The sequence below is a fragment of the Centropristis striata genome, chromosome 19 (assembly GCF_030273125.1).
Source record: "Centropristis striata isolate RG_2023a ecotype Rhode Island chromosome 19, C.striata_1.0, whole genome shotgun sequence".
In the NCBI taxonomy this organism is placed as follows: domain Eukaryota; kingdom Metazoa; phylum Chordata; class Actinopteri; order Perciformes; family Serranidae; genus Centropristis; species Centropristis striata.
This window is the reverse complement of record NC_081535.1, coordinates 8652069-8663406: the sequence shown is the minus strand read 5'-3', so window position 1 is coordinate 8663406 and position 11338 is coordinate 8652069. Positions and strand designations below refer to the sequence as shown.

At 41.5% G+C, this 11338-nt stretch overlaps 1 protein-coding gene across 1 annotated transcript; it reads right to left on the bottom strand.

Moving 5' to 3' along the window:
* Positions 1-4060: 4060 nt before the first annotated feature.
* barhl1b (BarH-like homeobox 1b) lies at positions 4061-10176 on the bottom strand. Its single transcript, XM_059358452.1, has 3 exons — positions 9726-10176; positions 6907-7129; positions 4061-5533 (listed from the first exon to the last, which is right to left on the bottom strand). Exons 1-3 carry the CDS (start codon positions 10174-10176, stop codon positions 5242-5244), a joined length of 966 nt encoding a protein of 321 aa, XP_059214435.1. The 3' UTR covers positions 4061-5241.
* Between the last annotated feature and the right edge of the window lie 1162 nt (positions 10177-11338).

The window sequence follows — 11338 nt, the reverse complement described above, 5'->3', positions numbered from 1 at the left end:
CTCTTTCTTCCCCATGTCTATCCCCTCTTTCTCCCGCTCTCCTCTCCTCTCCTCTCCTCTCCTCTCCTCTCCTCTCCTCTCCTCTCCTCTCCTCTCCTCTCCTCTCCTGTCTTCCTCCCCTAACCCTCCTTCTGATCCGAGAGGAAAGCTTTCATTATTTGCTGAGATTGGGATGTCAATCCCCGCGCCTCTGACCCAAGTTTGTAGTTCTCCCCCGTCATATTGGGGAAATGATTAGTGGGGTTATCTCCCCTCCACTCGGCGAGGCTTTCATTCCTTCCTCGCGGCCCCCCGTACCTCCAGGCAAGGAGTGGATCTCTCACCGAGAGGCTGCTGCTCTCCTTCTCACTCCTCCACACTCTTCCCCCCTTTTCTTTACACTTGCTGATACTTCATCATGTACTTCATCTCTCTAAATGTCTCTGTTCATTGCTGAGTCAGATTCATTTCAACAGCTTCCCCCTCTTCTCCCTTTCTCTCCTTTAGTTCCAGCCAGAGAAATGTTGGTGAATAGATTTTAATATAAGGAGAAATATTTTCTTTTTTAAATGATGACTATGCCGGGGTCAGTACCTACACACAATTTGTCCTACTTTCCCCTTTGCCTGCTGCACAGACTCTAAATACAGCAAACATAAGTGCATCCGCATATATTTACATTTTTACCATATAGACTGAAGCATCCTGATCCTATTTAAAACACACTGCCATATTTCAAAAAGTCACAGTCAAACACTTTGTTTGGAGCATTACACATGAGGGTATATGTGTAATAAAATGCTTTTGCTCTGTTTTACTCTGATGGCTTCAAAGGTTATTCTAAAATGCCCTAAATACATGTCGGATATAGACTATAGGCATGTGGGAATAACTTGATGTGACTAACAGCACATATAATAGCCCATATAAAGGCACATTTCGCTTATGCTGCATGAAACTGTAAAATTAGTTCTTTTCGTTTATGGCTATTGTTGAGGAAAAACGGCAAAAAAAAAAAAAAAAAAAGAATAGGCCATGCGTTTCTTGAACATTTTAATTGATCTATTTTTCATCTTCCCTCGCGGATTTTTGAAGCAAAACGCTGCCAGTGTATTGAAACAATGTTAATGCAAGCTGCACATTTGCCTCATTGGTCCACTGGAAGGAATGAAAGCAAATCTAAAAGCTTTTTACAGCACGAGCACAATGCAAATTACGCTTTGATTCACTCTTAATTTCATCAAAAGGTTTGTTTTTTTGTTGTTTTTTTCCTCCTTCTTTTGAATTATTATTATTAGTATTAGGAGTCCATGGGATTAAGCAGAGTCACTGATCCTCTGGGTCTAAGCCTTTTTTTTTTTTTTTTTTTTGTCTGTCGGGAGCTCAACGAGACTCCATCCGCACTTCATTAACCCTGAGCCGGGGACAATCCACGGTAAGAGCCGGGGGATTTACCAGCAGCCTTTCACATGCAAAGAAACCTCTCCGAGTCACCCAACAAGACACACGGGGGGCTTTCCCTTATATAATCAGCTGTGCACTTTGCAAGAATAACCCCCTTTTCATAAAGAGGGTCGTCGTTATCTGAATCGGTCACGGATCCTCATGATGGGACTATAATGATCGTTTGGCAAGTTGGGAGGTGTTTGATTTTTTCCCCCCTTCACTTTCCCAAACTCTTCTCGGCCCCACTGTATTTTTAATGCAATTTTCCGCATCATAAACGCGCCAGTTATCAGGCCGTCAGTCTGATATTTCACAGCGTGGTCAGCCACTAAGTGGAGGCCCCAGATAACAGGTGCCATGCGTGGATGACAGCAGGGGGAGCTGGCTATCAAACCCATTATCGACTTTCAATTAAAACCTATTAAAGTCTTTTGTCTAATCGTTAACATCCTACACGCCAAGTCGTGTCCGTCAGCCTGAACTCCTTTAACCCCCAACGCGACGCGGCCGGATAACTCGGGCCCTCGGATAGACTCGGAGGCTGGTGCATGGGTGGCTGGTAAGGAGGGAGGGAGGGAGGTAAGGAGGAGGGGGTGGCGGTGGCGGAGCCGCTGACCAGCTGTCCCCACGCTGATCCCCGGTCTGCAGTCAGCTCCAGCCCGGTCACCAGCTGTTGGAGCCGTTTGGCAGAGGAGCGCACATCCAGCACCCTCAAGGAAGAGAAGGATGGAAACAATCAATTTCCAAATGGGATCATTTAGGGCACTTAAACAATTGGGCACATAACATTAATATTTCATCTCCTGCATTGTTTATGGAAAACGAATTGGAGTTGCTGCTGTTAATTTAGGAAAGTGGGAATGGCGAAGAAGGGAATAAAGGGGGGGTTGGACAGGACAGGGGCTCCATTTTGGACAGAACACCCTTCTGCTTTGTTGGCCATTCTCTAAAGACATTAGCTGGAATTGATCTTTGATTGCACTTTTGAACGTGAAAAAGAGGGGGTGGGTGGTTAATCGTGCATGTGCGCGCTCCCTGTTTGGTTTCAATTTCCAAACTTTCTCTCTTTGTTCATGAGGGCCTATTTTTTTAAAATTTCAAAACTGTGTTTACGTAAAGAAGCTGGAAGGAATAAATAAAATCTAATAACTAGTGTAATAAAAGCCAATATTTTTTAAATGAACACAGAAGAACATGCGAGATATATCGAGATGACGATATTTATCGTCAGAACGATATAAAAAGGATTATCGTGTTTCTGTCAAGATGTTGAAAACCAGTGGCGAACTTATGGCAAAATCTGCGTCATTGGGACGACAATACCGTCTGATCCTTGCACGTGGGAGTGGAGCTGGCCTATTTATTTATTGAATTACCAGGAAATATTTTATATTGTGATACGTCTCGATTAAAGGTAATTTCACATTTCGATAACGATATATAAGATTTTGGCTACAGGTCCAAACTGAACTTGTAATCTTTCTGCAAATCTCTCTTCTTTTGAAAAGGTTAAGAAAACGGATGTTAAAATACCTGCTCCACTCGTGACACTCTTATTAACTTTTTTTTTTTCTCCCACCAAGCCCTCATCTCAACATTAAACAAATTAAATCAACGACACCAAACCAAACAGAGGAGGGAGAAGTCGTTTGACAGACTTGTTGAAATTCACTCAAACACGTTTTCCTCTAATAGAAACCCCGCGAGCCCTAAAAATTGTGTTTATTTTCGAGCTGCTTCCAGAAAAGTGGGGATGTTTAATTAAAGCAGCCATCTCCTCAACCTTTGCTCATTGACACTGACATGTGTTCAAATCACTTCATAATAAAAACACTCCGATTTTTAACCGTGGCCAGTCAAAACCCTTCGTCTCAGGCCTCTACATATACTTTACATTTATTTTTATGTGTTTGATATGAAAAATCGATTTTTTAAATTTTTACTTTTGGTCAAAAATGTTATTTATTTTGGCAACAAACCAATCAATTTATTATTATTTTTTAAATTAATATTACTTTACAATTATACACCAATTCTTTTTGCAGTTTGTGTCGAAATAAATAAAGGGTATTTTATATCTACAGTTACCATTTTTTATTTTAAATAGATTATTCTTAAATGAATTTGCTTAAAGGCTAAACAATGTGCACAGGGAATGGACACAATAATGGTAACACCTAATAATATAATGCAACGCAACACTGCAGCTTTAGAAACTGCTTTAAACGCATCAATTATGCAATCTAAACACAAATGAAACCTTTAAATGCCCCATTTGTTGCATAGGACTGCAGATGTTCCAGCTGTTTTTCTTTTGTCTCGTAAATCCACGTGTTGATTCCACCTGACAGCCCCGTGGCATTTCCGTTACACACATATTCAAGCAGCCACGTGATTAAATGAAAGACTTTTATTTCCACATTTATAAAAGTAATTCTCTTTTACATCAAATCCCCCCCCCCTTTTTCTGTCCAACTGTTGCTGTGAATTTCACAAAAAATGAACTTCACGAAATGGGGGAGAGAGTTTTTAGGGGAAGCTAGAGGAACGAAAAAATAAAATTTAAATAAAAATTAAAAAACGATCCAGGAAATATACGAGAACCACTCCACAAGTTTGATATCTGCAATATACATTTTCACCAAAGGAGAGTATAACAATTATCACGGCTTCATATGAAGTAACATAAGTAATGCACAACGTCTGTTCAAATACATCTATAGCAAATCAACAGGCAGGTACCTGGACGTGGACCCGAGTCCGATCGCTTTGTTTATCGAAAACAAATAAAAATAAAAAACATTAGAGGTGATTGCGTCCCCGTGTCCCCCTCTGCAGGGATAAACTGCTTTTTTTTATTTAAATAAATGACGTGACATTTTTACTCCGCTAAAACGTCAACTAAGAACAAGAAAAAGACTTTATATAGATTTCTTTCTTTCCGTAGCTCTCGTGTTTGTGCCTATATGTGGGTCCAGGCATTATTTCTCAGACAAATGTTTTTTTTTTTTTTTATTTTTTTTTTTTTTAATTCTGCCTGTATAGTTTCTGATGGCTAATCTAGCCTATTATGTTAAACTGGATCACCGTGGTCTGAAAAAGACGCACCAATAGATCAAACAAACCAACAAAATCTTTAAAATCAGTCTCTTTCGAATAAAATGCAAAATATTCTTATTTACAGGTTTATGACTGCTGATCGTGTTGTTGTTCTTCACGTGGAAACAAAAATCAATGACAGATTTAGATAAAAAAAAAAGAAAAAATATTTAGGCCTACCAATTGTTCCTTTGGATCTTCTAAGTACATTATATTCATATTACAAGGAAGGATGCTCCTTTCCGTCTTTGCCACTATCCATGAACATCAACAATAATAATGATAATAATAATGATAATAATAATAATCATAATGCCAATAGGGGTCTAATTGGCGTTGAACTGTAGGTCAAAGTGCCACCAACAATTGTATCAGTTGTTGGGGAAAACAATGAAAATACTGAAACTTGGATCAAATAAATACATAACTTAGATGCTTTGATTCATATTGAAAAAATAAATAAGTTTATAAATAAAGCTCATGTCCCAAAAGAAACAGAAAAATCCTTCCACACAGACAGTTTGAGTCCCAGAGCTCCGTCCTCAGGGTTCAGCCTCAGCCGGCACCAGATAAAGGCCTCGAACAGTTTTTTTTTTTTCTTGTTCGTCACGTTTTTATTTTTTTCTGTCTTATCTCTTCTTATGAGTCCCAAGCTGCCAAGTTCGGCGTACAAAAAGAAAAAAACAAAAGAAGAAGAAAAAAAGTGCAGTGGCCGGCTCACCGCGGCTGACCCGGCCGGGAAAGCATGGGGGGCAGAGGCGGCGGAGGCGGCGGCTCGCTGCCCCCCTGCAGGCCGTGCAGCAGGATCCGCGGGACCAGGGGTCTCTGCAGGGCCGGCGGGGGCGCCGAGGGGCCTCTGTACAAGTAGAGGGCCGCTCCTGGGTCCAGGTTGGACACCAGGCTCTGCGGGTAGAAGTACGGGGACGGGAACATCCTCTGCAGGGCGGAGTAGTTTCCAGCTTCAGCCAGCAGCTCCAGTCCCACCGCCGTCTGTCTCTTCCACTTTGTCCTGCAGACAGAAAACACGCTGGTTTAGCTTTTCTGTGCGTATCGATAAATACATGTAGTATCAATGACACGAGTAAATCCCAGCTATTTTCTCTGGGTCCAATTAGAAGTCAGGAAGACATGTGTTTTTCTTTTTAAATTACCCAAAATCTCCAACCTGCCACTACTTGTATTCACAGCCAGCGTGTCTGTTAGATTGACAGTATGCACTCCATGCAGGTGAATAATTCATAATAAAGATAATTGAGTAGATATAGTGGTTTGTTTGAATTATTGATATGCACACATGCAACAATGCATTATTCATACTCCAAAGTGTTGTTTTTATATTTATTTATGTCATTTAGCTGCCTGAGAGTCAGAGCTGTACACAAATAAATGCTAAAGTTAATTCAAGCGAAAACTGCACAAAACAGCTTCTTTTACATGGACGAGGACGGTTTCTCTTCCTCGCAGTTTTATTTATTTACAAAACGTTGACGCCTCGGTTTTCGAGCTGTTTGCAGGGTTATGATACGAGCCTCAGAAAAGTAATGTTACTGAAGAAATAAAGTCAGGGCTGACAAGCTCCCAAACCCCTGATAAATAGGATGTGTGTTGATCAAAGGACAATGTGTTTACATGGTAAGATCTAGTATGTTTTTCTTTCTTAATAATGTGCTAAACATCGAAATAATAAACAAGGATGCAAAAAAATACAAACTAAAATAGGGGGCTCTCTCCAGATAATTTGGTGATACCAAAAATAAAATAAATTAAAAAAACAATTAGGCCTAATCATCTGTCAATCAATTACTGCTCCTGGTGAATTTCCCGAATTATGATAATTAAGAGTAGGCCTAAAAGTTAGGGATGACACTAAATTAACTGTTAATTGACGAGTTGACTAGCAGAAAATTAAATCAGAAACTATTACGATAGGCTAAATTATTCATTGTTAAAGGTTAAAATGCCAAATGATTACACATTATCAAATTCTCTGAGTGAGTTTTTATTTTTTCTTCTATGAATTTTTTTGAGAACTTGTTGGATAAAATTTGCTGACGGCTCCATGTGCTCTGCAGAACTGTGATGGAGTGTTTGACCACTAAAATCTGACATCTTATGGACCAAACCATTAATCAATTAATCGTGAAAACCTGTCAGATGAATCGATAATTTAAATATAGTTTGGTGTCAGTCCCAGTGGCAGTGACTCCTGTGCAGTGAAGTGAAAAGTAAACTCGTGCCACCTTTTTTAGGGTGAAAGCAAAACATGGCGTCCCTGGGTCCAACTAGTCATGAGCCAGCCGTGAGAAACCGGATTATCCCCCTCCTCCTCTTCCTCCCCCTCCCCCCCTTCTCCTTCTTAAGTAGCACCAGCAGAGTCTTTACCTCCGGTTCTGGTACCAGGTCTTGACCTGTGTGTCTGTGAGGTTTAGGGAGGCCGCCAGCTCCATGCGGTCCTGGACGCTCAGGTACTTCTGCCGCTCGAAGCTGCGCTCCAGCTGGGCCAGCTGGTGGTCCGTGAAGGCCGTCCGGGCCTTCCTGGGTTTCTTGAGCCGGACCTGAGGACTGTCTCTACTGCTGGAGATCTCCCTGTCCCCCTCCTCTTTCACTGGCGCCGAGAAGAAGAGGAGACAAAAGGAGAAGAAGAAGGTGAACACAGAGCCTCAGAATACTGTTTGTAACATCCATCTCTGTTTGCACGTTAAACCTCCATAAATAAATCTGTGCAGAAGCATTAAACAAACCACACAAATGTCGGTATCAACTAAAATACTAAAGAGATTGAAAATGGTCTCTTTATGGCCCTGTAGATTTTTATTAGTGTGAAACTGCTTTTTTTTTTAAATCAGGGATTAAAGAGAAAACTAAATGTATGAAATATTAAAGAAATATTAGTTCGATCAAGGCAAAACATTTTTTTAGAAATCAAGAGGCAAAACAACATTCTAATAATAATAATAATATAATAATAATGCCCATGTTGTTTTTAATAACACTTCGAGATGCATTTCCTGTCAGACATATGCAGCTCTAAATAAAAGCTTAATTGACTAGGGAGATTTAATATAATAATAATTAACAACAACAAAAAACGTGCCCTCTCTCAAAAGCTGCGATAGACCTACATTTATAGTGCTACATTTTTCTTAAATGTCTTCAATTTATTCAGTAACATTTAGTACGTTGTTAGCAAAACAATAGAAGTAAAAACCGGAAATGTTACTTTGAGTTTAAAATTATAAGAATAAAACAAACAATTTGTTCAATGCGGATTTTAAGGAAATTGTCAAAAACGCTTAATATGCGTTTTGTTAGAATGTTAAAAATATGTTTTTAAGCAGCATGCTTGGCTTTCTATCAGTTTATCTTCATTTAGGGAGAACTGACTGTTGGTTGTGAAATCTCGGCGCAGGGAGCAGTGCCTATAGGCTATATGGAGCTATTTGATTTGGTCTTAAATTGTTATGAAAAGCTCTTCCAATATTCGCACATCCAATCTGATATTTTTCCCGTCAGCAGAGCCGCAGTCTTTGTTCTTTTTGTGCGTGGTGTCATGTCAGGGCGAGCATTGATATACAGTCCTTATAGTCAATTCTCTGAAAGGAGGAAAAAAAAAAAGAAAGGAAAGAAAAGAGAAAAGGGGGGAGAAGCGAGCGAGGCGAGAGATCTTGGTACTTGAATAGTTGAATCGTCTCAAGAAGCACAATAATCCGCCTAATTGAGCCACAAGGGAAGGACGAGCCTTTCAACCGCGACCGGAGAAACTTCACAGGACCGTGGAAATGAGTGGAAATCAAGAGCCGGGCGGCCTTGCTTGGTTACAAATCTGATTAGCGCCGGGGACAAATTGCATCAAATCCCTGAAATATTATAGGAGGCGGATTCGTGGAAATCAAAGCCGCGGTACAGGCGCTCTGTGGGCCCCGCGGCTTCCTCAATCAATCAGCGCGTCGATGAGCATCTCCATCCACACTGTGACACACGTGAACGCGCGGACACACGCACGCACGCACGCATGCACGCACAGGGATTGTGTTGAGGGAGCGGATGACGTGACGCCTTATCAATAGAAAAGTGAATTATAGGAAGGATCGTGAGCCTATAATAAAACAAATAAAACTTATAAATTACTTTTTTTCCCTAAATAATATTTTAGTTAAATGTCCCCTCATAGCCTGCAGCGGTCCTCTTCCACACAGGCAGCGCTTCATTAAACTGTCAATGGAGGTGACATGTCTGTTATGGCTGACATGATTGGAAACAGAGAGGCCCTTGATGGCATTTATCTGGAGGCGACCCTGTCATCTCTCCCATCCTTACTCCCTGACATCAACAGATGCTTTCTGGGTATTCTGCTAATGTGCGCGTGCATGCAGGCTGCCGCTGCTTTTAAATGTTAAAAAAAAAACTTAATGAAAATGAACTCATTAGCCTGTCACCGTGCAGGGATGAATCTCTTGTTCCCAGCACCGAGATGCAGCAGCAGAGGACCGGCTCGATTTTTGCTCAGTGATGCCTTCCGGTATATTGATGAAGTGTCTTACAGTTTTTCCACTTTTTTTTCCCTAAAGTATTTTTTTAATACACTAAAGCGACATATTTTTTTAATTATTATAACTTTAACCATTACCATTATTATTATTATAATTATTATTATTATTTATAAAATAATATAAAAAGGCCCAAAACACATTTTAAAAACGACTATTATAATTATGTTTATATGTCTTAATTTTATTTTATTTTGTATTTTTTTTGTTTTTCTGTCATCACCCAGCTCAACCAAATGCTTAAATTATATTTTAAATAACAGTTTTTCTTTTCTTATAATTTAATGTATCGTATTAATGTATTGTATATTTTAACATTATGCCCTACTCTATACTCAATTTCCAGATTGCACCATTTATTTTAACCACACCTCTTTATAACCCTTTTGTTTCATTTATTATTACATCATTATTTAATAAAGCTTGCCAAAATGTTATTTCATTTTAAGGAGAGGGGGAAAATAAGCACAAAGACCAGACAAGCTGCAGCTAAACAACATATAAAAAAAATAGATCTAGAAAAATATCAATATAAGGGAAACAAAGAATCACTTTTATATAAATATGGGAATATATTTCTACAGCAGCCTAAAGTCCAGAAGGCCAAATCAGTTTCCCCTCCAGTCTCCTCTCCGTCACCGTGTCTGTCCTTACCTTTATATTCACTGTCTGACGACGAGTTGCTGTGGATTTTCTCCATAAAGTCTTCCGCTATCTTCGAGGCCAGCCTCCCCGCCTCCTGGGTCGGCTGTCCATTGCTGGAGTAGGGCGCGCACGCAGCCAGAGGCTTACAGTCCGCGAGAATGTCTCTGATGAGGAACGACGAGGTCACGGTCCTCTGCTGCGACCCCGCAGATATCTGAGCGTGCTGCAGGTGCGGCGGCAGGCCGATGCCGTGACCTTGCCTCTGGGCCACCTCGTCCACGCACTCCCTCCTCGGCGACGGAGGCGACGAGCAGCCGCTCTCCACGTCTGATCGCGGGCTGAACTCCAGAGGCGAGCGGCACTCCCCCACCAGGCTGTCCCCTTTGGACACCGGACTTCCAGGCCTGTGGGACAGCAGCGAGTCGATGCCAAAACTGGACCCGTTGGCGGACGCCTCCATTGTCTCGATCGAGGCCTCCTCAAACTACCATTTGGTATTCAGGACAAGTTTTATTTTAGGGAGGGAGGGGGGTTGTTTAAGTCTAAGTTGATCCAGCCCCCTCCCCGCACCAAGGAAAATGTTTTTGGATACGCTACAAATAAAGCTTATTCATCCGCTATTTCCAGTTTCCCAACTGGTTCTTTAAAGAGCAAATATCTCCAGGCTAAGTTGCGTTACAAAAATCGTTCACGCATCCGATTTTCTTCTTTTTTTGTCAAGTCTAGAAAGACGAGTCCTCCTGAAATCGATGCAGCCGCTGTAGTCTCGTCTTGTCGGGTCTCTTTGCTTCCTTTAAGACCAACTCCGTGTGTTGTTAGTTCAGACGCCTCGCCGGGAAGATGAACCACTTATTGCTGAAATGATCTCCCCTGCAGGACACGGAAAAGATGCAGAAATATGGACTATTTCTGGAAATGTTGAGAGCAGCAGCAGCAGCGCACCGGTGTCTTCGGGAGGAAGAAAACTGCGTTCAGCACCATGGACAGGTACAGGCGCGTCAGACCTGAGACAGGACCGGAGCAGAATGTTCAGGGCAGCTCGTCTTGTGGCCACACAGACGACACGTGAAAACTGTTCGCATTCCTTTAAAAAAAAAAATCACAACAAAACCTTTTTAAAAAAAACACGAAGCAGAGAGAGAGATGAGAGAGGAGTCCGAGAGCTGCAGCAGGACAAGAAAGCAGCAGCAGCAGCACAAGAAGAAGAAGAAGACGCGGGACGATGCGATGCGCGCCGCAGAATCGAAAAAAAGGAGAGGTAAACTGGGTTAAATAGTCACAACTGGCAAGTAAAAGGACGAGATGTGATGGGGGTGGGAGGGAATCCCAAAAAATTGAACTTGAGGAAAAGTCAGGAGCTAGGTTTTAAGAGCGCCTCGTCCACGTGAGTCCCCTGTGACAAGCCTTCATTGGCTGAGGGGAGCTGGAAGTGGACCTCCCTACACGCCCACTCTCTCCCTGCCTCCCTCCCTGTCTCTCCCATCCTCCCCTCTCCTCCCTGGCTCATCCTCACTTTGATAAAAGAGACACTGAATTCATCAGGAGACTCAGATCCAACTGTTTACAGGCAATTTTCACACTGTTTGCTTTCATTACATCATTGATGAGGCTTATAATGGGGT